At 57.5% G+C, this 25,259-nt stretch overlaps 1 protein-coding gene across 3 annotated transcripts in view; it reads right to left on the bottom strand.

Annotated features, from left to right (window-relative positions):
- Positions 1-782: 782 nt before the first annotated feature.
- MLPH (melanophilin) overlaps positions 783-25,259 on the bottom strand; it is a 47,396-nt gene continuing 22,919 nt past the window's right edge. Inside the window, exons 5-16 of one of the 3 annotated variants that reach the window (XM_070368547.1) lie at positions 24,002-24,040; positions 23,255-23,379; positions 21,334-21,453; positions 20,193-20,397; positions 17,964-18,103; positions 10,644-10,832; positions 10,261-10,416; positions 8,508-8,600; positions 7,719-7,796; positions 5,911-5,968; positions 5,153-5,253; positions 783-3,673 (exon numbers count right to left, since the gene is read on the bottom strand). In XM_070368547.1, the coding sequence (XP_070224648.1) occupies positions 3,647-3,673; positions 5,153-5,253; positions 5,911-5,968; positions 7,719-7,796; positions 8,508-8,600; positions 10,261-10,416; positions 10,644-10,832; positions 17,964-18,103; positions 20,193-20,397; positions 21,334-21,453; positions 23,255-23,379; positions 24,002-24,040 (1,331 nt within the window). In that variant the 3' untranslated portion in view covers positions 783-3,646. Of the gene's footprint in view, positions 3,674-5,152; positions 5,254-5,910; positions 5,969-7,718; positions 7,797-8,507; positions 8,601-9,030; positions 9,488-10,260; positions 10,417-10,643; positions 10,833-17,963; positions 18,104-20,192; positions 20,398-21,333; positions 21,454-23,254; positions 23,380-24,001; positions 24,041-25,259 lie in introns of those variants that run through there. The other 2 variants (XM_070368548.1, XM_070368549.1) reach the window with 2 other exon arrangements.

The following is a 25,259-nucleotide window of genomic DNA, read 5'->3' as shown; positions in this document are numbered from 1 at the left end:
GGAGCCTCTGCAGGGAGCACGGCCCTGCACGCACCTCGCTTCTGGACTTCCGGCCTCTGCCAGAGAATACGCTTCTGTCGTTCTAAGCTGCCCAGTTTGTAGCAATCTGTTCAAGCAGCTGGGGGCCCATGGAGGTCAGGCTGTGTGTGGTGTGTTTTCCAAGACACAACATATTCGGTTTTTTGCTGAGATGGTGAGTGAATGGGAGATACTGGCTCCTTCCTCCTCTCCTCATTCTGGCTCCTTTGGGGTTTCCTGGTGGCTCAGATGGTAAAGAATCTGCCTGCCAAAGGGTTCAGAGGGTCCTCTGGAGAAGGAAATGGCACAACCCACTCCAGTATTCTTGCCTGGAGAATTCCAAGGACAGAGGAGCCTGGTAGGCTACAGTCCGTGGGGTTGCAAAGAGTCAGACCAACTGAGTGACTAACTCATCACTTATTCCTCGCTTCTGGCTTCTTAACCAAACAAAACTTGCTGTAATTATAAAACAAGAGAGCAAACAAGGCCGGACTTTGAGAAGAGCCTCAGGGGGGCAGACAGGCACCTGGGAGGGAAGGTTTGGGCGGTGGTGGCAGAAGCCGGGGTGCGGGGAGGCTGGGGTGAAGATGCAGGAGGTAAGCATGGTCTGGTCCTTCCTCCCTGCTTGGCACTGCCTGGGACGATGCTTGCCAGCCCCTGCTGCCCAGGTCAATGCCACGGGCCCGGACCAGGGGTCAGCACAGATTTCCGTATGCACTCAGCTCTGATTTTGTAGCACAGAAGCAACCACAGACACAAGAAAACACAGGGACGTGGCCAGATCTGCTGACCCGACACAGGCTGCTGGGGTGGGCAGCCTCAGGAGGGAACAGGAGCAGAGGGGCTCTGGAGAAAAGGGAAGGGCTGATCTGCCTTGGATGTCGTCCCTCCAAACCGACAGGACCGTGGGGCCCAGGCCAGGGGGCTGCCTCCTCTCAAGGCTCCCCGGGGCTGCAAAGGCAAGGTGCAGAGGGCTGGCAGTGGGGTTCTGGTGACCTTTCTGATGCCCCAAGTGTGGCAGGCAGCAGCCAGTGGTCCCGGGAAACCCGGGTCCACAAGACACAAGGATGCTCTCGAGAGGACAATCACACACTGGACCACAGGTCGCCCTGGAAACAAAAGCACAGCATCCACGCAACACAAGCTGGTATAAAACAAGCACAGGAAGGCACTGCGGGCAGAGGCCAGGGGGCTCGTGAGACCAGGCCTGGCATCCTGGAAACAGCGGCGTGCACGTCTTTGGCATAAAAATGTATCCCAGGGATGTCCCTGGAGGCTCCACTTTCCAATGCGGGGGGAGCAGGTTTGATCCCTGGTCAGGGAACTAACATCCCACATGTCTCGTGGCCAAAAAAAACCCAAAACATAGAACAGAAGCAATAGTGTAACAAATCCAATAAACACTTTAAAAGTGGTCCACATCAAAAATAAATTTGAAAGAAAAATCCCGAACCAGTGACACAGCTGCTGATGGAGTGGGAGGGCGGAGGTGCATGCAGAAGGCAGAGGCCAGCTTTCCCGACACAACGTGAGGGTGAAGAGAGGGCAGAGCCTTGGCCGGAGCCCCGGGCAGGACGGAGCTGACCTGAGTGGGTGCAGCAGGGTGTGGGGGATGAGATCCGAGGTCAGCAGGACGGGCTGACGTTGAGATGCTGGAGGAAGGGGTGGCTGGTCTGTGCAGGGGACCTCGGGGCATCTGGGCGGCAGACCAGCCACGGGCACCTAAAGCCATGGTCCTACCAGGGAAGGAGAGGAGGCAGGAGGGGCCGGGGAGCCAGCACAGGACCGGGAGAACTCACATCCCTGATGACCCGGCCACGGCCACGGATGAACACAGATTCCTGGGCTGTGCCACCGTCAGGTGATTGAGTGAATGAGTGAGAACAGCTCTGGACCTAATCGGAGACCCCTGCGAGGGGGCTTTGGAAAGAAGGACCAGTGTGTTTCCAGGCTGGAAGCTCTCTGCACTTAAGTTAGCCGTGGAGCGAAGTGGCCACTCTGGTCCTTGGTGGGCCTGTTACCCTCACCTCCAGGGAGGGCTCCAGGCCAGCCAGGACCGCCTCCCCCCAAGGCTAGGAACTCATAGCGACCTCCCGTTTACTTTTTGAATAAGGAGGACTGCACATCACAAAGGACCGACCCTCTTCCACGTACAGGCGTCTTTAATCATTTCCAGCACTGAACTGAGGAGCTGCCTATTTGAAGCAGCTTTCATTCGGAGAAGGAGGATCGCCTCCATCGTTTCCACAAACCCCAGCACGCTGCCAAAGCCCAAGTCATCTGGATCAATGCAGAAGCCAATTCTGAAAGTCCCCCTGGAGCGCCATGGGCCAGCTTGTGGGCAACGTGGCCCCTGCGGGGACTGAGACCCTGTGGGGTCAGTGGGGATGGGATCAGAGCTCGTGGTGCAGAATCCGTAAGCCGTGGTGAGACAGTCAGGTCAGAAGAAAATCTTAGTGGGCAAGTCTCTTGGGCATCACAGATTCACCATCTCCTTTCAGTTGCCACTGAACACAAGCACCAAGCATTTGCGAGAGGGAAGTTAAAGCTGACCTGAAGTCACCTTGGAAAGTGTTAGAGGGTCACAAGGTGGCTTCCAGCCAAGAGGGAGGCTGCTTCACCCTCGGGGCTCCACTCTGCAAAATGGGCTGCTCTGATGGTCAAACAAACAGGTCCCCGTGAGGCCCCCTGCCACTCCTGGGAGAGGGCGATGAGGTTACTGTGCCCAAGGCAGCTGCAGAGGGTCCCAGGGGGCTCCCCTTAAAGCTGGACCTCACTCTGACTTCCAGATTGTCCGAGGTGGAGGAGGACTCGGAGCTCGTCTACGGACAAACGGCAGGTGGCCGGCAGGCGTCACCAGCTGGTCCTTTGCCCCAGTGGATCCCACCACAGTGAGCGGCAGTGCCAGGCTGGAGCCCAGCCTTCTGCCCGCCCGTCCAGAGTGCCTGACACCTGGGCTGTAGTAGACACCACCTGCTCCCCCTGCACGCTATGTCCTCAACCACAGGGTCGTGTCTCCCAGCTTGCAAAGCACGGGTGTACTTGAAGATGGGGTGTGTGTGTAAGGAGACCTGACAGCCTGCCCCCTTCTCGCTCAGAGAGACAAGAGTCCAGTCACTGTAAGGAGATCTGACAGCCTGCCCCCTTCTCGCTCAGAACTTGTCCCGACGTCCAGGAGCACTCACACATCTGGCAACGCTCAGGCAGACACACTCAGGAGTACACAGACAGCCGGGGCGGTCACTGCGTCCTCTCCTGTCCATGCCGGTCATGAAAGCAGCCTTAGGAAGCCAGCAGGGAGGGGGTAAAAAATCACACTGAGAAAGATTTTTGTGCTCTTCAGAAAGCTTAAACCACAGCGCCCTGGAGGAAAGACGTACAGCCTAGATGCCTCTTACGAATCAGAGCAGCCTCGGACCAGGGGCCCTGGAGGCGGTCTGTGAACTTGGGTGAAGAGCTGACGATCTGAGGACGGCTGTCAGCTCGTGGGTGGGTTTCCAGCACGGGCCGGGGTCTCTTCTTCCTCCACTGGGCTGTGTGCAGCGGAAAGTGTGGGGCAGGAGCGGGGACGCGGTGACCGAGGCGGAGGGGAAGAGGGTGGGTGTCCCGTTCAGGCGAACCTCTCCTCTTAGGGCTGGTGGGTCATCACGGGTTTCTGTGAAGCACAAACACACATGGACACACCATATGCACAAGTGGGTGTGAGATACACAGCTGTACACGTAGGCACACACAGGCACAGAAACTCACAGGCGAGGACAGAGGATCATGGAGACACACAGGTGTGCACACGAGTAAAGACGCGCTTAGCTATATGAGTGTGTGCACATAAAAACACACGGGCATGAGCACAGACGCACACACACACACGCAGGAGGGCACACAGCTGCACACACAAACCCACGGACCTGCGGTCAGAAGGCATCGGTCAACCCCCTGCCGGTTTTTCACTCAACCCCTCTCTGCCTCCTTCTCCCCAGCTATGAATTTGGGTCCATGACACTGGCCCTCAGCAAACGGGCTGTGAAGATGCAAAGTATTTTGACAACTGGAAGCGCTGAAACACAGGAAGGTGTGTTCTCATTTGGAAGCACCTAGATTTTCAAGGCCCCACTGGCGATTTCATTATCAGTCTCCTGCAGTGAATGGCCCTGCTCTGGCCACGGCCCGGGTGGCCTTTGCCCGGCTCACGTGGGGCCGGGCGGGGAGCCTTGTCTGGGCTGGGGCTGACGCTGGCTGTGTCGGACCCGTGGGCTCCACCTGCCTGCCCGTCTCCCAGCCCCAGGCATCAGCAGTGAGTGTTGTGAAATCCTTTGAAATCCGTTTAAAGATGGAGTCCGTGGAAATAACAGAGCGGGCTTCTCGGATAGCCAAGGCATCGGCTCAGACTTGCGTAACCGGGATGAAGTCAGAATTGTTGCTGGGTGGTTGCAGCTGGCAGGTGTGGTGTGGGTGTGGACAGCGGTGGGGATCCAGGGTGTTGGGACCCTGATGGTGGCCACTGAGGCCTCCTGCCCATCCCTGGGCTGTGGGCGTGACTCTGGTCCCTCGAGGTCGGCTGTCTCACACTGTGACAGCACCGTGTGTGTGTGTGGACCGCTGTGGGGGCCCCAGGAAGGCAGCACCTCCATCAGAGAACCCGGCGCTTCCCCCAGGATCTCGTGCGGCTGGAAACACCAGGGACCGTGGTGTAGGAGAAGGCCTGACAGAGGTGCTCCTGCAGGCGTCAAGGCCACAGCCGCTCCCGGGCCAGCCTGATGCTCCCTGGGCTTGGGGAGGAACCCCAGGCTCCTTCTGCATGGAGGTCCCTCCCAGAGAAGGAGGGGCACAGCGCCGACCCCAGCATCTGCACTGGTGGCTCAGCTGCACGACCTTTAGGCATGAGGGGCTGGGCGGGGAGTCCCCACTGCCTCATGGGCTGTCCCGGATCCCAAGCCCAGACCCCTGGGGGGGTGACGCCCCTCAATCAGCCTGACACTGGGGTACCTTTAGATATGTTTTCCATTTTCCTATAGATCTTTTGTTGATCTTACTTTGCTTGTGAGTTTATCCCAGTTCTTTACTTGGAAGACTTCACGTGTCAGCCGGACAGGTCACAGAATTTTAAAAGCCCCAGTGAACAGAGAACACTCACTGCAAAGCTGTGGTTGGCTGCTCTCTTCCTGCCGTTGGGGTTTCTCTGGGTCAGGGACCCACGGTACATGGACTTCCGACTGAAGGAGTCATCATCTTTGTCTTTGGGGAAGACAGAAGGGGGCTTGTTTACTAATCACATGCTTACCTCAAACAAGCGTCTTTGCCTCCTAAGAAATTTTAAAAGGAGCATGAAAACAAATGCACCATCCAGGACGAATGCCGTCCTTGTCACCACCAAGACATCAAGAAACTGTGTCCCACGCTCTGTGTGAGGTCTGGAGCTGAGCACCGTGCGAGCGCGTGCCTGCTCAGTGATGTCTGACTCTTTGACACTCCGTGGGCTGTAGCCCCCCAGGCTCTTCTGTCCATGGGACTTTCCACGCAAGAAATACTGGAGTGGCTTGCCATTTCCTTCTCCAGGGGATCTTCCCAACCCAGGGATCGAACCTGCATCTCCTGTGACTCCCGCACTGGCAGGCCGATTGTTTACCACTGGCACCACACTGTGTCCGTACAAATCGTATCACAGACACAGACACCACACCTCCACTTCTACGTGCTTAAAGTAGCAAATTCCAGGGGTCCAGGCGTCAGCTCCCTGCAACAGTCCCGGGGGGTGGCCAGGGACACTGGGGTGTCCTGTGGGTGTCAGGGCATGAGACGCTGGGTCCTCTGGCTTACTTAGAAATCTGGGGCCCTGATCGGTCATTTTCACGCTCTCTTAGGCCTGGGGAATGAGGGGAGCAAGTGACTTACCTTGGCTTTTGGGGTAATTGCTGAGCTCCCTCCTCACGAGACAGGGCACAGCCTCCACCTAGGAGAATGACAGTCTCTGGGTGTCACTATGTCACTGCGATTGTAGGGGCACCAGAAGCTAAACGCAAAGTTCTCATCATTCAAGCAAATTCTGACAAGTGAGGGTAACTGTCTTCTGTTCTTTGGCAATATTAGAACTTTAAAGTACTAAAATGCATGTTATCAATAAATCACCAAATACCAGAATATAAAAGAGATGTATGCCTTTTGGAGAACTGCACATTTTGGGAAGGGATTCTCAAGAGTCTGTGGTCTTGGAGAAGACTCTTGAGAATCCCTTGGACTGCAAGAAGATCCAATCAGTCCATCCTAAGGGAAATCGATCCTGAATGTTCATTGGAAGGACTGATGCTGAAGCTGAAACTCCAATACTTTGGCCACCTGATGCAAAGAACTGACTCACTGGAAAAGACCGTGATGCTGGGAAAGACTGAAGGCAGGAGGAGAAGGGGACGACAGAGGATGAGATGGTTGGATGGCATCACCAACTCAATGGACATGAGTTTGAGTAAACTCCGGGAGATGGTGAAGGACAGGGAGGCCTGGTGTGCTGCAGTCCATGGGGTCACAGAGTCGGACATGACCGAGCGACCGAACAACAATGATACATGCCCAGCACCCACGGTTGCTGACTCACACCTTCCCTTCCCTCGCCCTTTCCTGTCGCTCAACTCTCTACTCCGGGACAATTCTTTCCCCTTCCTCAGGGGGAAGTGAGAGCCAAACAGCCTGACTTCCCGGGAAGTCCTGCCAATGCCGGCCCCCTGGGATTCAGCCCAGCTCCTCTGGGGCTGTACCAGGGGCCTGGCCATGGACGCCTCCAGGGCCGGGCATCCCGGGACACGTCAGGGAGGTCTGGCCCCAGGAGAGGCTGGGGTTGGGGCCAGGGGTCCTGCCTGAGACCCTCTAGCTCGGTGGTCTGTGTGGTCTCCTCCCTGACCCCCAGTCTCCCCATCACTGCAACGGGGGTGGCATCCGCCCCGGCTCACCGGGTGTTGTAAACCTCAGACGAAGGGATGGAAAAAATACTGTGTTTACTGGGAAGAACGACCCAGCGCTGCTGTCACGGGAAGCAGAAGCGACTAAATGGTCACTCGAGATCCCCAGAAGCTGGCAGGACATGGGGCAGATCCTGCTCTCCGTGGGGCCCTGGGAGGCACTGCCCCCTCCCTCCCACCCCACCCCGTGTCTTCCTGACAGGCAGGCTGAGGGGTGTCACCACCCCCCCCCCCATCTACCCTTGTGCTGCTGCCTGCACGGAGGCTCTGTGCTCCGTCCCACAGGCTGGATGCGCGGCTCCCAGAGCAGGGCCGTCCCCAGACCCTGTGCCAGTGGACATGCGTCCCCCGTGACCGGTGAGCACGCAGGGGGCACACGTCCAGCACGTGGTCCAGATGCAGGACGGCTCCCCTGTGACCTGCAGTGTCTCCGGGGCTCTGTGTTACCCTGAGCCGGTTGCCCTGCCTGGGGGTCTGCCCGCCTCCTCCCCAGCCCCTACCCCAGCCCTGCCCTCTGTCCCACCCTCCCACTCCCCTGCTGGGTTTTCCCAGCTCCCCTCTCCCCGCCCCCGGTAGACACCCTACCCCAAGCCGTGCCTCTGGGGGAAGCCAGCCTGGGAGACTCGCCAGGCTTCTTAAAGTCTCAATATCTCAGCTCCACCGTCCACCAGCTTGTCCTGCTGCTAGAAAAGTCAGGCCAGTCGTTTACCCTCTCCCACCCCGTCGAGCCTGGGTGCAGTGAACACATACCTCGGCCTCATCCAAAGGGTCTGCGTTTGGATCCTTCAGACTCTGGCCAGATTTCCTGACAAGCCGGGGGAGAAAGATCTGGAGAACAAGGAAGGCGTCTGGGCGTCACGACAGCCTGTCTGACCTCCAGCCGCAGGGCAGGTGAGCGGGACTAAGGACGGACGTGCTCTCTGATACTCGGCCTGAAAGGCTGGGATGGCCTGTCAGCCCTCCAAACACACCACTGCAGTGCTGTGGGGTTCAGCAGGTTAAAGTACGGAATGCCCAGCTGGCTCTGACTTGCAGATCAACCATGAGGGAACACTGTAGTATGCGCAGGCCCCGAAGAGCGCACAGGGTGTACTTATACGAGGAAATGACTTGTTGCACATCTGAAGTTCAGGTTCAACTGGGGTGTCCTGGGGCTGCCCCTGGGGCTCTCCTGGGAGCACCTGTCATTCTTCTGCCAGATTCCCTCACAGTGTGGTCTGCCTGGAGATTCCCGACTTGAATCTGGGAGGAGGATGCCGCTCTCAGGTCTCTGCTGTGGGCGGATCTGCACCCTGACCCTCGATCGCACCCGCTGTGAAGCGGAGCTCTGTTAAGCCTGTCCAGGCCCCCTCACTCTGCCTCCCCTGGGTAAAGTGCTCTTTATGTTAGAATCGGCAGTAACAGATGAAAAAGAATCCCATCCAGGTCACTGATATCAGGGGAGGCGGCTGGTGGGGGCCATTGCTGCCCCAGGCCGCTCCGTGCCCCTCCCAGGGCTCTGGGCATGACCCCCCAGGGCCCCGAAGTCCCTCCACTCACCGGGAGGTTAGACTTCCTCTGGGGCATTCCCGAGGGCCGCACCGTGAGCCCCGCTGCCTGCAAGGCTGCAATCCTGGACTTGATATTCGAAACCTGGAGGAACGACAGATAGACATCACTCGGAAGTCCCTTCTCAATGTCGCGGACCAGGAAGAGCAGCTGCTCTGGCTTCATCAAATTTGCTAACATGATACTCCCCCTAAGATGGGTGTCGCGACCAGGGGCGCTTCCTGGGGACCTCATTTTCACCCATCTTCCATGGTCATTGGAAGGGTCACCCATCCCCAGGGGTGAGGAGAGGGGTTCCAGACATTGTCTGGAGGCTCATCCTTGAGGGTTGGAAGGAAGACGGTAGTGACTAGGGGGAGAGTGGGAGGAGGAAGCTTCCAGGAACAGGAACCAGGGCCCATCAGCTCCATTCAGATGCCTCCTGAGGCCCGCCATCATTCCTGAGGTCCCCAGGGTTCTCTGGAATCGGCCCGCCCCTCACACCTCACTCCTCTAGTGTCAGGGTTTCACTGTTGATCCCTGAACATGCCTCGTTCACACCGCTGCAGGGCCTTTGCACACGCTGCTTTCTTCTTCTTTTTAATCTTTGCTTATTTGTCTGCACCAGGTCCTAGTTGCAGCGTGCAGGACCTGTAGTTGCAGCATGTGGGAGCTAGTTCCCTGACCAGGGATGGAACCCAGGCCCCCTGCATTGGGAGAGCGGAGTCTTAGCCACTGAACCACCAGGGAAGCCCCACGCCTTCTCCCAGTGTTACCCCTTCCTGACCACCCTTCTAAGCGGCCTATCCGAGTACTCCCTTGGGCTCTCCTCTCCTCGTGAACCGAGATGACCTCCTTGGTCATGGACTTGCTCTCTGTCTCCTCCCACTAAGGATGTGAGCTCCACGAAGGCAGGGGCTTGGTCTGAGGTGTTCACTGCTGCATCTGTGTGTCTACATGACACCAGCCACACTCGGGAGGTTGAGGATTGTCTGCCCCACAAGAAGGAATAAGTGAACCCAGAGTTCCCAGGCTAGCTTGCTCCCCATAGCCTGCCCAGCCTGGCAACACACTCCTCTTCCTGGGGATGGAAGGGCACGTGCTGGAGAGAACAGAAGCAGGAATGAATGGGCAGTGGGGGCTGGGTTCCCCCAACTCTGAGGGCTGAACCCCTATTCTCCAGGGTCCCCTGGAGGGGGCAGGCAGAGTAGAGCCCAGGCTCCTTCACTGTCTCTGGAAGCCCCTGCTCCATCCTTTGATCTTTGCACACCACTGACCCACCCCCACCCCCAAACTCAGGCCCTGGACCCAAGCACACAGGGTGACCCTCGGTCAGAATTTGAGCCCTGGGGCCGTCCTAAAATCTAAGCCTCCTTCTGGACAGCCCTCCCAGGACAGGGAGGGGAAAGGTCAGCCTCTTCCTCCCACACTGCCTGTCTCTTGCCGACCTGAAGGGGAACAGGCAGGGCTGGGGTGCTGGGGGTGGATGGAGGGCGGCTCCCACGGACACCCCCAAAGTCCTGCTCTGGAGCTGACAGCGTGGGCTCCGCTATGCGAGCTCTTCAGGGCCCTTCCCCAGCCTTCAGGGCCCCCACCACCTGTCTGGGGCACCCTTCAGTCCCCGAGGAGAAGGGCGTGTCTCTAGGCCATGCACGTTCCAGGCGGCAGGCCAGCCTGGGGACTCCGGCTTCACTTATTCCTTCTCGTGAAGCGAACAGTGCTCCATCTCCTGAGCGGGGCAGGCATCGTGCGGCCAGCCGCCTACCTGGCTCTCCGTCCGCCGCACCTCGCAAGTTGTGGCGGCCACTCGGCCCTCCAGCTCTGCCAGCTCCGCCTCCGTGGTCCTGCTGGGCTGCTCGGGGTCCCCAGGACTCAGCGGGTCCTTTCCCCGGCTGGGCGTTTGGCCTGCAGCCGTGCGGACCTAGGACAGGGAAGCCCCAAGTGTGACCACGGGGCAGAGAGGCCGCAGGGCTCTCACTGACGCACGTCCCGTCCTGACGATGCTTCTCTCTGCACTCCAGGGGCGGCCGGGCACCCGGGGCCCTCAGGCCCACCAACGGTTGTGTCTGGGCTGGTGGCTTAGTCACAAACTGCTGATCCCTGGCCCTGCCTCCCCGTCTCCTGCTGAGACCGCTCGGGGGACCTCACCTCCCGGGTGGCCCCAGGGTGGTCCTCGACGGTCTTGCTTCTGCCCATCTCAGCCCCTGGGTCCGCGCCCTCCTCCTCCTCTGCGGATGAGGCCCCTTGGTCACTGATGTGGCTGGTCAACTCCTCCAGCTTTCTCTTGAGGGCCGCCTCTTCTGCGTCGGCATCTGTGGGCTCGTCACCACATGGATGCTGAAATGGACAAGTGGGTGGGTCTCACTCAGCAGGTCATGTGGAATCACTGTGCTCAGAGGCAGGGCTCCAGGAGGCGCCCCGTCCTCCGCCCCCTGGGACTCGGCTGGAGCTGTGGTCTCATCCACCCTCCACACGAGCATGGCCAAGGTGCTGCCCACCCCAGCCTCCAGAACCAGGCAGGGTGGGGCATCCTGAAGATCCTAACAGCATCCAGGCCATTGGAGAGGCACCATTTTGAATAGCTCTCTGTCCCCAAACTGGGTCCCCAAGCTACTTCCCAGGGCTTAGCATCACTGTTAAGGTGCCAAACCAAGATCTCGGCCTGGACTGTTTGGAAGTGGTTGGCTGAGGCCCAGCAAGTTGACACGTTCTCTGGGTTTTCCTCTGTCTGCTTCATGTTTATACTGAAGTAGGGCTCAGGGATGGGTCCTGAACTTGCATAAGAACAGTGGCATTCACGTGCACTGACCACGGCGTGTCTCTGCCTGCCAGGCTCTGTGCCCACGCCTCCTGTCGGCTTTGCAAGGGGAGTCAGAGTCGCAGATGCCTGCCTGGAGCTGAGACGTGTCCACAGCATATCTGTGACTCTTGTGTGAACATTGCAGGCGTGTTTTCTGTGACACCGTGAGCAGCACCTTTGCCGCGAGTCTCTTCTTGAATCTAGGGCCAGGGAAGTTTGTCATCTGGCTTGGATGAGATTCATACAACCCAGAATGTCTACTTATCTGCCTCAGCTGCTGAGAAACACGGAGGAAAATAGTGCTTGTATCTGGCAATCTCTGCTCCAGGCTCTTATCTGTGTATGTGCTTCTCAAAACTAATTTTCAGGGTGGGATTATTTGGTCAAAATTGTTAAAGTCTCTGTTATAAATGCAGTTGTGATTGCAGCACAAACAGGGGCTGGAATAGAAGGGAACCAACATGTATGGATGTGAGAGTTGGATCATAAAGAAGGCTGAGCCCTGAAGAACTGATGCTTTCAAACTGTGGTGCTGGAGAAGACTCTTGAGAGTCTCTTGGACTGCAAGGAGATCCAACCAGCCCATCCTAAAGGAGATCAGCCCTGAATATTCATTGGAAGGACTGATGCTGAAGCTGAAACTCCAGTACTTTGGCCACCTGGTGCGAAGAGCTGACTCATTTGAAAAGACCCTGATGCTGGGAAAGATTGAAGGTAGAGGAGAAGGGGACGACAGAGGATGAGATGGTTGGATGGCATCATTGACTCAACGGACATGAGTTTGAGTAAACTCTGGGAATTGGTGATGGACAGGGAGGCCTGGCGTGCTGCAGTCTGTGGGGTCGCAGAGAGTCAGACGGGACTGAACTGAAATGACTGAGACTGCACCCCTGCATGCCTCTGAGTTTCCTGCACCTTCTGCTGGGCCCACTGAGGCACAGGCTCTAGGTACAGCTGATGGCAGGGGGCCTGATGGGGCAGGGGACTCCACTCGCACCACCACCGCCCCCACCCCAGCTCTCTAAGCACCATGCATAAGCTCACAACCCAGGAAATCTCAAGAGATCTGGGTGGGTGCCTCAACCTCCCTTAACAAAGGGGCTTCAGCTCTCTCTCCTTACTTGGCTGGGACCTTCCTGGCCCCTGCCTGGCCCCTGGGGGTCACCTGGCTCCAGAAGCATGACTGTATCAGCAGGAAATCCACAGCTGACACCTGCATATCCGCTCACAGATCTGGAGCAGAGGGTGGGACTCAGTGGTTGGAAGATGGAGTCGCACCCGCCATCAGGACACTGACACCCACCACCCTGGGAGCTCCAGACGCCAGGCGGTGGAAGGAGAGCTAAGCGCGCCATCGGGGACATGGGCTGGGAAGGGAACTGGGAGGCCTCTGTTCTGACCAGAGGGCTCTGGGGCGCCAAGCTGCAGCAGGAGCAGGCAGCAGGGCCTGGGGAACATGACTAAAGCAGGAAAGGTGACACGTTCGGTGTCACTGCCGTGGGCAGTGGACACGTCACCACTGATCGTGAGCCATACAGGAAGGTGGGAATTGATCGCGCCAGCCTGATGGAACGAAACGGCCAGTGCCCTGGGTCACCGTGGGCCAGGAGGCACCAAGGTAACGACCTGAAGTGACTCAGTGTACGGCTTCCTCGTCCCTGAGTCACCAGCTCTTGAATCTTGAGTCACAGTCTATTAGCTCCCAGGCTGGGACAGAGGAAATCAATTCTTCCATTTCCCTGCGAGCCCAGCAGATGTATCTTTCCTGCCATTATCTTGTCCGTGGGCCGCCTTGTCTTAAGAGGCAAATGGCGCCAGCGGGCTGGGAAGACTCTTCCGCGTAGTTTCGTAGGTAATTAATTAGTTTGATCTTCACAGCAGCAAGGGCCCTGAGTGGGCAAGTCTGCCCAGAGAAGAACACGAGCTGAGAAACTTAAGCATGAAGGTTTCAGGCAGGAGGGGCCCTGCCGTCACCTCAAGTGGCTGCTGGCAACTGGAACCAGCTCTGGTCGCACGCTGTGTCATCTGAGAAGCAACAATCAATCCCTGGCGGGGCGGGGCGGGGTGCTCAGGGGACAGCCTTGTGTCCCCAGGGAGCATGGCTGGCCTGGAACACGTGGCCAGAGGGTAAGAGCTGAACCAACCAGAGCCCAACACAGGCACAGTGAAATGTCACATCCAGAGTGAAACAGAAGGAAGCACACCCATGATGAGAATCAGGAAGTTCTCATCCTGACAGAGAGGGGCTGGGGGGCAGCGTGGAGCCACAGGGAGGCCACAGTCCTCAGTCCAGGAGGTGAGCTTCAGGCTCCACGCTGCTCTCTGGGCGAGGACTCGGCCATCCGCCTCCTGGACGGCACGGACACGATGCACAGAGCACTGTCCTGCTTTTCCACCTGGGATCAAGAGCTGCTGGCCCCATGTGGACTCCCCCCTCCCCCAAGGCACACCTGCCTCTCAGGTGCTCAGGAACTCAACGCTCTTGGCCCTCCCTTCTGCAAGAGCGGGAGTCACTCTGCTCCATGTGAGCTCTGTGTCGAGGTAAATCACACGCTCCCGGGACACACAGGTGGCAACTCGGAATAAACTCCTAGTGTTCTCAGCTCCTTTGCAGCAAAACGTAAACGAACAACTTACAAATACAGTCCAGACAGACACAGGCCGTGGAGGAAAACAACCACTGTCACTTGCTGCTGGTGAGGCCCTTTGTGGGGAAACTGAGTCAGGTCCCCAGCGCTCACCACCCACCACTCGGGGTGGGGTGCGTGCCATGGCGTGCCATCTCAGGGCCTTGGAGCATCCATCCTCGGTACCACTGCACCATCTTCGGCTGCCTCTCGGCATGAACGATTGTTTATACAAAGTCTTTGCTGAGTCCCTCACCCAGAAAGTCCCGACCATGAGTACAGACTCAGACAGACAATAGGTCACAGGAGGACCATTCAGATGGACCCCAACAAAAGATTATTCTTGAGAACTCTTGCCCTCCCACAGGCATGTCTGTGAGACCTGGTTTAGAAGAGCTGCTCTGAGAGGTGGGCGGAGGCAGAGACCTTCCTCCAGGGCCCTGCAGCAGCTCCTCCACGAAGACCCTGTAAGGGTCAGCCCTGGGTCTTCACTGACACTTGGGGATGCTGCTGCCTTGGGAGGTCACTCTTCGTCCTGCCCAACTCCCTGTTCATAAAGATGTGGAGGACACCCTGCAGGCGAAATGTTAGTCGGAGTAAATAAAGTCAAGAGAAAGAAATGGAGAAGAATTCCAGAGACAAGGTACAAGCATGAAATTCAAGGAGGCAAGAAGGATTGGTGTCAGTAGGGCAAATACCGGGATCTGTGTTTTCCTGAAAGTCACTGAAGTTGCTAAATTTAAAACTTGCTGAAAATAGACAGTTTAATTCTAGTCTTCATCCCCTTGTCCCTGGGAACTGGGAACTGCTCTACCAGATGTGTTCTGCAACCCACGGAGGTCTCTGCCTGGGGAGGTCTCTATCTGGGGAGGTCTCTGTCCTGGGGAGGTCTCTGTCTGGGGAGGTCTCTGTATGGGGGAAATCTCTGTCTTGCAGTGGCCTTTCCCTCCACCACCATCCTCCCCCACCCTCCTCTGCCTGGGGAGGTCTCTGCCTAGAGAGGTCTCTGCCTGGGGAGGTCTCTGTCCTGGAGAGGTCTCTGTCTGGGGAGGTCTCTGTCCTGGGGAGGTCTCTGTCCTGGAGAGGTCTCTGTCTGGGGAGGTCTCTGTCCTGGGGAGGTCTCTGCCTGGGGAGGTCTCTGTCTGGGGAGGTCTGTGTACGGGGGAGATCTCTGTCTTGGAGTGGCCTTTCCCTCCACCACCATCCTCCCCCACCCTCCCCCACCCTCCTCTGCCTGGGGAGGTCTCTGCCTGGGGAGGTCTCTGCTTAGAGAGGTCTCTGCCGGGGGAGGTCTCTGCCTGGGGAGGGTCTGGGAGGTCTGCCTGGGAGGTCTCTGCCTGGGGAGGTCTGTCTGGGGAGGTCTGGAGAGGGGGAGGTCTCTGCTTAGTCCTGGGAGGTCTCTGTCCTGGGAGGTCTCTGCCTGGGGAGGTCTCTGCTTAGAGAGGTCTCTGCCTGGGGAGGTCTGTCTGGGGAGGTCTCTGTCTGGGAGGGTCTCTGCCTGGGGAGGTCTCTGTCCTGGAGAGGTCTCTGCCTGGGGAGGTCTGTCTGGGGAGGTCTCTGTCTGGGGAGATCTCTGTCTTGGAGTGGCCTTTCCCTCCCCCACCATCCTCCCCCACCCCCCAGGGGCCAGCCAGTGACCCCCGGTCTGAATCAAAGCACGCTTCCTTTGTGTCAGCATCTACCCAGCTGTTCCCCAAAGGAAGTGAGACCCCCCCTGGGTCGCACGGCAGAGAGAGACCGCTCTTCCCTGCAGGCCTTCTCAGGGCCTCTCATGCCCTGCTGAGCTCAGGGCAAAGGGTCAGCGACACCTCTCAGGGATGGAGGTGGGAGCAGGAGGAATGCCCGGCCCCGGGTCGGGCGACACCTCCAGGTGGTGTTACAGGAACGAGGGCCAGCGGGCTGAGGGCACGGACTCCGGAGAGGGAGACACGCAGAGCTGAAGCCGCACATCTGCCCCACTGATGCTTTAGCCCAAACCTGACACTGATTCACCAAAGAGCCAAGCAAAGACAGGCTCCTCCTACAAGTCAGGAGCTCCACAGGCCACCTTCCAGAGTGCAGTCACGAAGGGCCTGAGGCTGGAAAGGCCCCTCGCCCGTTCCAGGCCGGCTTGGACGGAGGACAGGCCGGCACCCCACCCTCCCTGCTGGAGAAGGGCAGATCTCCTGCTGTCAGCGCTGGGGCAGGGGGCTCAGCGAAGGCCCTACCTGCTGGGCAGCCCTACTTCTCATCCCCAAGGCCCTGGGGAGCAGTTGGTAGCCTGTGACGCCAGGCTGGATGAAGTACAAGCTGGAATCAAGACTGCCGGGAGAAATATCAATAAGCTCAGTTATACAGATGACATCACCCTCATGGCAGAAAGCGAAGAAGAACTAAAGAGCCTCTTGATGAAAGTGAAAGAGGAGAGTGAAAAAGTTGGCTTAAAACTCAGCATTCAGAAAATGAAGATCATGGCATCTGGTCCCATCACTTCATGGCAAATAGATGGAGAAATAATGGAAATAGTGAGAGACTTTATTTTTTAGGGCTCCAAAATCACTGCAGATGGTGATTGCAGCCATGAAATTAAAAGATGTTTGCTCCTTGGAAGAAAAGCTATGACCAACATAGATAGCATATTTAAAAGCAGAGAATTACTTTGCCAACAAAGGTCCCTCTAGTCAAAACTATGGTTTTTCCAGTAGTCATGTATGGATGTGAGAGTTGGACTATAAAAAAAGCTGAGAGCTGAAGAACCAATGCTTTTGAACTGTGGTATTGGAGAAGACTCTTGAGAGTCCCTTGGACTGCAAGGAGATCCAACCAGTCCATCCTAAAGGAAATCAGTCCTGAATAATCATTGGAAGGACTGATGCTGAAGCTGAAACTCCAATCCTTTGGTCACCTGATTCGAAGAGCTGACTCACTGGAAAAGACCCTAATGCTGGACAAAATTGAAGGCAGGAGGAGAAGGGGATGACAGGCTGAGATGGTTGTATGGCATCACCGACTTAATGGACATGAGTTTGAGCAAGCTCCAGGCCAACTCCTGATGGAAAGGGAAGCCTGGCATGCTGCAGTCCATGGGTTTCAAACAGTTGGGCATGACTGAGAGACTGAACTGAACTGAAAGGCTTTGGAATAACAGGCTGCTTCTTCCTCTTGTGAAATATATACATATGTCTTAAGATCCCCAACCACTGATCGAACCCGAGTCCCCTGCAGTGGAAGGTCAGAGTCCTAACCCCTGGACACCCAGGGAATTCCCTAAAGACACAATACTTGATAAAGTATAAAATAGATATTTTCATTACAGGGGATCAAGTACTGATACCTGCTATAACGTGATCAACCTCAAGAACACTGCTCTCAGTGAGAGAAGCCAGGAACAAAAGGTCACAGATTGTACGATCGCATTTATGTGGACTGTCCAGAAGAGGCAAATCCGCAGAGACAGGAAGCAGGCCGGTGTTTGTGGGGCGGGAGGGTACAAGCTTCCCTTTGTCGTGACAAAGACGGATTGGAGCTGACAGAGGTGGCGTTTGCACCACCTTGTGAATCTGCTAGATGCAGATTGGTTATTTTGCTAAATGTTCATTCTGCTAAATGCGTCGTTTATTTTATTTTTAGAATTTTATTTATTTATTTGGCTGTGCCGGGTCTTCACTGCTGCACGGGCTTTTCTCTAGTTGCTGTTCCCGGGCTCCAGAGCACAGGCTCAGTATTTGTGGCCCATGGGCTTAGTAGCTCCATAGCACGTGGAATCCTCCCAGACCAGGGATGGAACCCGTGTCTCCTGCACTGGCAGGCGGATTCTTCACTACCGAGCCACCAGGAAAGCTCTGGACTGCTCACTTTAAAATGGTTAATTGTGTGCTATGTGAATTTCATGTCAATAAAAAATATATTTTGAAGACACCGCATCTCTGTTATGTGGGCTTGCCAATCTTGTAGTTTAAAAGTTCTGAAAGCTTTAAGCTCTCAGAGGTGAACTGACGTTAAGGTAAAAAGACCTCAGACCCAAAGAAGCAACCAGAATGTGTTCTTTCCGTCCCCCTTTACCTGGCTCTCAGAGGCAGTCCAGCCTTTCTGTCTGGGATGGTGAGAGGCCACTCTCTGAATCCAGATGCTTTCTTCATCCGAGGTGTCCACGTCGGCCAGATACTGGGAGGGCAGCTGCTCATTCCTGAGGATGTTTGTCCCTTTGGAGTGAGAATGGGGTTGTGTTATGTGGGGTGAAAAACTGAAGGTCAGTGGGCATTTTATCCAATGAAGAAAAATGAGAGATCAAAGACAATGGAGACATGGTTCTACTCCACTGACGATACGGGGCTGAAGATCCCTCAACTGAGATAAGAAGGGAGCGGAGTCCTTGTCCCCCTACGAGGAACTTTGGGGACAGAAGCCCCTGGCCCGGCCGGCACTCACTGGGGGCTCCAAGCATTGGAAGCTAGGTGGTGCCTGGTGTGACAGACGTGGGTCCCGGCAAGTTTCCACGCGTGGGCATGACTTTTGGAAGTCTTTCCACCTTAGTCTCTGGGGCTGGCTTTCCTGCCAGACTAGTGATTCCCAGACTCATGGGCATGGGTCACCGATGGTGTCACTTCAGAGGCTTATTCCTGGGCCCTGGTGGTGGCAGATCCCCCAAGTCCTCACCAGAAAGTACCCTCCAAGCTCTGGGTTGGCCTGGAGCGCACCATACACAGCCATGCTGGGACAGGGAGGGGGCGAGCTTGCGTGGGAGGACACACAGGAGCCCATGTCCCGGGAGTCAGCGTCCACAAGCTGCTCTTGTGTCTGACCTGCCGCAGGGCTCTGCCGACACCCTGCATGGCCTGGGGGCGGGGCTCTGAGCTCGGATGAGGCTCCGGCCCTAATGACCCTGTGGTTGCAGCCCAGGAGACCTGTGCTGAGGACCTGGGGAAGCCGTGCCAGACACCTGGCCCCTGTGGGCTTGTCAATGTGTGTAGCTTTAAGCCAGTACGTTTGTGATAAGTTGTTACTCGGCAATAGCTAACAGATACAACCATCCCATTTAAAGTCCCCAACAGTGTGGTGAGTTAGGTGCTGGCCCTGGTTTACAATGAGGACACTGAGCCCGGTGGTTAAGGGGTTTGATCAAGCACACACCGTACTCCTTTAAAGCTCAGACCTTGTGACTTGTCTGATACATTTATTGAGACGGCACTAAGGATCAATCTCCCACACTTGCTGTAAGATGCTCCCGATTTAAGAGGCGAGGTGACAGAATGTGTCTTAGAGTCCAGGAGATAGGGTGGCGAGTTGGTCAGCAGAGCTGGGCTTGGTACTCAGAGCTGCCTGGCCCCCCAGGCACCTGCCCCAGCTCCACAGAGTCTGTCTTCCCCTCCCCTCCCACTGCCCCCGCCATCCACGTGCTGGGGATGATCAGGGATCCCGGGAGGAAACGTGCTGATCTACGTCTTCATCCAAAGACTCAGTCAATGTAGATTCACTTACCCATTGTTTATGGGGAAATAAAAGTCCCCTCCCCACCCCCCAAATGCCTCCAGCATCTTAATGGGCGTGTGGATCATGAGATTAGAGTCCCTATAATACAATGAAAAGGGAAAATGGAAAGAAGGCCCATTTCCTGGCAGACACTGTCTTAACTACATTTCCCCGGGAACTGGCCCCACTGTGGTCAGGTCAGGTGGGAGCACATTGTGGCGGGCAGCCTGGGCTGTCTGTGGTCTCATTGGCTTCTACATCACTTGGACACCTGACCCCCCGGACCCCGGCGCCCACTCCCACAGGGCACAGAGACAGACAGTGGTTCGAGATTTCATCTCTAAGCCACTGACAACAAAATCAAACTGAGCGAACCCAGGGTCTCAGCACGAGCAGACCTCCCGAGTCACAGCAGGCAGGCAGGCAGCCCAGATGGACCTGAGCCCTATCTCGGTCCCAGGTTTGGAACTGCCTGGTCCTGCGGCCAAGAAGGTTGGTCCAGGTGACCGGTGACCCTAGTCATTTCAGGGACACCTGCGTGTCTCTATCCCACTCCCACTCGACATCCCCCGTCACGGGTGGCAGTGAGGTGTGACCAGCCAGGGGGTTGAGCTGGTACCTCTGAGGGTTACGAGGAGGCACCCCGCCCCGGGGAGCTCCGCTGACAGCGGCGTCTGCCAGGACTGCACACGCTGGACAATCCCAGGAAGGAAGGGGCTCCTGGCAATCAGCCAGTGTCCCAGCGTTGCGAGGGGCCGGGTTCCAGCGACCCCCTACTCCCGTGTGGAGCCTGTGTGGAAGACCACGGTCAAGCGCACTCACCAGGAGTGGCAGCGACCCCTGGGCCTGCAGTGCAGGACTCTCCCGGCAGGCAGAGCTCCGAGAGCTCGTCTGGTCCGGCAGGTGAGAGGCTGATCCTCTGCTCTTCTGGACGGGGGTGGCACCTGGGGGCCCTGGCATCAGCCTGGTCCAGGATCCCGGCCTCCTGGGAGGTGGTCTCCTCCGCGCAGGGGTCATCTGTGAGGGCCTGAACACACGGGAATGGTCAGCAGGTTTCACTAGGAACAGGCAGCTCCTTGGAATGTCTTTCCAGTCCAAGGACTGAGAGTTTTCAGGTATCATTTGACCGACCAAACACAAGTCACCCCTCCTCTCCACCCCAGCAATTCAACTCCCTTTCATTTCAAAGGGCTGGACTTGCCACCAGAGCAGGACCGTGGACCAAAGACCTGATGGGTGCTGGGTCCCAGCTCTCTTCCCTTTTGGACCCTGCACCCAGGGGTCCATAGATCGCCCTGGGTGGACCCCATCCTGGGCTGGCACCACCAGAGCCAGGGCACTGAGATGTCAGGGCTCCAGCTGGGGCGCCGTCACTCTGGGGATGGGGTGCGCCAGGCTCAGTCTCCAGTCCCTCGTGGAAGGGATTCCGTGAGGCAGAGATCACTCCTTTTCCAGATGAGGTGGGAGGCGGGGAGCCTCACACAGGTTGCCCAGACCAAGGGCACAGAGCCAAGGAGCCGAGGGACCACACGGCCAGGCTCTCCCTGGCAGCCCTGCGGAGGCCCCGTGTCCTGGTGTGATTACTAACAGCCTCTTCCACCACAAGACCATCCTAGCTTGGGCAATAAGGTACAGGAGCCCTGCGGATCAGACAAGGGGTGTGGGACTCGGGGACCGTCCGACTCCTCTACCCTGCACTCCTGAGTCACGGGGGGTCTGCCTTCATTAGAGGACAGACAACCCAGGCCCCCGACTCATTGGCCCTGCACCCCTCTTCTCAAAGCAGCCCACCCAGGCTCTCCAGGACAGGAGGGTGTGAGGCCTCTGTACCCCGACTCCAGTTGCCTCCCCCCGATGCTATGCCCACAAGCATAGCAGACTGTCCCCCAGAATGCTGTCCTTTTCTGGGGCCCAAAAACCTGTCCCCCAGGTTAACTCAGGGGCGAAAAGAGAGCCCACTGACCTGCAGGCCGTCTGTGGCCCCTGAGACCGAGGACAGGCTTGGCGGGTGACCACAGAATGGATCGGAGTCGTCTGAGTCGGCCTCAAAGTCCCAGCCGTGGATGGGGAGGAGGCGCTTTTTCTGAGCAGGTAGGGATTTCAGGGAGAGAGGAGGGAGGGTCAGCCTGATGGTGGGGGCCAGACATCCCAACCCCAGGCAGCAGGGGGTCGGGAGGGAGGGCTCCTTCACGGGCCCATCTGCCTTCTGTGCTAGACACGAGCAGACTCCAAGGAGGCTCCAAGGGCTGCCCAGAGCCCACCCCCATCACAGGATCCGCACCCCCATCCCCTCTTAGAAGAGCAGGGGGAAACACCCGCTGGGCCTCCGATGGGCACCTGGCTGCTCAGAGGCACTGAGGTCACAGGCCTGGGCCGCAGCCTTGGCGGGGCAGGCAGGGTTTCTCGGGCTAAGGGGGGGGGCCTCCCGGCCCTCCCCCTTTGGTGAAGGAGGGGAGCCCAGCATGGGGAGAAGGTGGGGAATGGGGCCCCCAAGAGCTCCTTCACCTCTAGATGCTAGAGCAGAGCTGAGTTCCAAATCCTTCCTTCATAACTGTTTCCACCTTTTGAATATATTTGCAGGGAATATTTCAGACACTAGAGAGTGATTCGGGAGCCCAGTAAATAGCACGAGTACAGTTCTATTTTCATAAGAAGATGCATGTGCTCCCCAGGGAGCAGCTGGCAGAACTGCCAGTGTGGCTCTCAGAGACTCCCTGACTCTCCAAGGGTCTCCATCCAGCACCACCCACCCTGCCCTGCCCCTGCCCCCATCCCCTTGTCGTCCCGCCCAGACCCCCAGAGGCTCTCTCTCCTGCCTTTATCTCCAAAAATAAGTTGAAAACTACATGAAAACAGGCTAAGGGAAAACGGGGCTTCCCTGGTGGCTCAGTGGCAGAATCCACCTGTCAATGCAGGAGACACGGGTTTGATCCCTGGTGGGAAGACCCCACATGCCAAGGAGCAACTAAACCCAAGCACCAGAATCACTGAGCCTGTGTTCTAGAGCCCGGGAGCCACAGCTACTGAGCCCATGTGCTGAAGGTCCTGAAGCCCGTGTAGCCCAGAGCACGTGCTTTGTAACAGCAGTGAGTGAAGTTGCTCAGTCGTGTCTGACTCTTTGCAACTCCGTGGACTGTAGCCCACCATGCTCCTCTGTCTGTGGGATTTTTCAGGCAAGAAGACTGGAGTGGGTTGCCATTTCCTTCTCCAGGGGATCTTCCCAACCCAGGGATCGAACCTAGGTCTTCCGCATTGCAGGCAGACGCTTTACCGTCTGAGTCACCAGGGAAGCCCTTGCAACAGCAGAGGCCCCTCCAGTGAGAAAGATGAGCACTGCAACTAGAGAGAAAGCCCCGCTCGCTGCAACTAGAGAAGGCCAACACGCAGCCGCAAAGCCTGGGCAGGGCCAAAAATAACTAATAAACAAAATAAAGAACACAGCCTTGAAAAAACAGGTGAAAACAGGCATAAACCAATAAAAGCAAGACTCATGGTTGGCTATAAACAAAAGCAAGAAAGTTCACAGAGGAGAGCTGGAGGGGGCTGCTTCCCTGAAAGGTACAAAGGCTGACTCGGGGACACTGGTGCCCTCAGGACAAGCCCCAGGACTCTTGGCTGGATGGGCCAGGCTGGAGGTCCAGGCAGGCCCTGCCCTCCGCTGTGTGCTCTGGGTTCCCACCGGATACTGATGCTGAGAGCTGAGAGGACATCTGGATTTGGTACCCAGCCATCTCAGAGACCCCGGAGCACGGCGGAGGTAGCTGGATCTCCGGGCTCCTGCCAGGTTAGCTAGTGGAGGCACGCAGAGCCTGAGGTTTCTCCGGAATTCAGAACAGAGGCTCCAGCTTCCGGGGGGAAGTGGGCGAGGTTGGCGGAAGACCTACTTGGCTGCCAAGGGGCTGGGCCTGGGCCGCTGTGTCCCCTTCTCCATCCTCATCAGTCTGCTCTTCCTCTCCACTTGGGTGTCCGGGCATCTGCTCAGGCCCACCTGCAGTGGATGCCTGCGTGACTCCACCAGGAAGAGAGACCGGGACAAACCATTCATCCACCCACCCACCCACGCATCCGTCCATCCCCCCACCTCCACCTGCTGTGAAGCTACCTGACCAGGCCCTTTGCTGGCCTCCAGAGCCCTGTCAGAGCATCGCATAGGGCTGGCCTGAATCCACAGCAGGAAACCAACGCCCCGCATCACTTTCACCAACAGTCGCCTTCACTGACTGCTTCCTAGGGATCTGAAGACACTGCGGTGCGGTGGCCGAAGGGGCCCTGGAGCTGTCATGCTCAGCCCAACAAACCTCTTCACCTGCAGTCCATTCACCTCCTTCTCAGCAGCCCCCGAGACTGGGGGGTGAGGCTCAGCCCCTGGCGTCCCTCCCCGCCTCTCTCCTGACCCCGGTGTTTCCTCACCTGCATCCCCAGGCCTGGCCCCCCATCCCCTGTTATCCCCACTGCAGCCTCATTTTTTCCTCTTTTCTCCTGTTCGCCCTGGCCTGGCCTGGATTCTTCTCTTAAGACACTACCAGGATGACCCCGTGAATTCTGGGGTTCAGTCTGGCAGCCTCGGGGATCATCCCCCCTGCTCAGGGGCAGAGGGCACCCTGGCACCTGTGGGAGCAGGAAAGACTTACTGTGGACGTCGGGCGCGCTCTGCACTCCATCAGGTAAACCTACGATGGAGGAAAAGGCGCTGAGGGGACCGGCATTCTCCAGGAGCCACCTGCCGGAGCCGGGCTTCCTTTCCTGCCCCCCGACACTGCCTGCCCGTCCTGTTTCGGGGGCGGAGGAGGGAGGCGTGGGGAACGCGCCCACCGCTCTGAAGCCTCCCACGCAGGGAAGACCCCAGCGGGCCCCCCACCTGCTACCCTGCCTGGGCCAGGTTTCAAAACATTCACTTTGATCCTTTCTTCTCTGTAAGTTTGAATACTTTTTTTAAAGGCAAGACTTCCCCATTTCGCGCTCACTCCCGGCGCGCTTTCTTGTCTGCTGCCCTGACAGGGGCCAGCAGGGAGAAGGCAGCCCCCCGGACCGTTACCCGGCCTGGGCCCGCCGCGCTGCCCGCCGCCCCCCACCCGCAGCGGCCGGAACCAGGACTTTGATTGCTCCGCAGCGCCACCTCCTGGCCGGCAGCGTTGACAGTTCGGAAACGGGAGGTTCCGGGTGGTACCGGCTCCCGCAGCTTTGGGCCCTGGCTGGGCCGTCAGAATCCTCCTGGCTTTTTACCTAAGGCGAATTCCTGAGCCCACTCGGGTCTCTAGAAATAAGCGCCCCCACACCGGGGCGAGGCCCAGGTCCTCAGGGTTGTGATGTGGCTGTGGTTTCCCACCACGAGCGGGGACTTGAGATTCTCAGATGCTCCGCAGGATGGCTTTTCCCACGCTGCCTGTGGTTCCCACGCCTGAGCCCTGCGCATAGGGGCCCCTAGGCTGGCCGACCGAGCCGGCATGGGGATTTACTGATAAGCTCCAGCCGAGATAGAGATATGGGTCGTGGAGAAGCAGCCCAGGGAGGAGGTGGGGAAACCCCCCCAAGAATAGGGTGACGGCACCTCCCTGCGTCCCCAGGGCACCCTTAGTGATGCTGGCTGTCTCAGCGTGGTTCTCAGGAGGACTGCTCTACTCTTAAAAATGTCCTGGTTTCAATGATTTACCACATGCCCCCACAGCCCCGCCCAGGGAAGGTCCCTCACCCCACGGTGGTCTGCTCCTCCAGGTGCTAAAAGCTATTCCAGGTGAGGGTGCCTCTGGGTGGTCTGTGCTAAATTCAACAGTGCCCTAAGGGACTGCCCTAGTGGTCTAGTTGGCTAAGACTCCAAGCTACCAATGCAGGGGGCCTGGGTTCAATCCCTGGTCAGGGAACTATATCCCTCATGCTGCAAGGGTTCAGATG

The sequence above is a fragment of the Bos mutus genome, chromosome 3, assembly GCF_027580195.1.
Source record: "Bos mutus isolate GX-2022 chromosome 3, NWIPB_WYAK_1.1, whole genome shotgun sequence".
NCBI classification, from domain to species: Eukaryota; Metazoa; Chordata; class Mammalia; order Artiodactyla; family Bovidae; genus Bos; species Bos mutus.
This window is presented reverse-complemented; position numbering and strand designations above follow the sequence as displayed.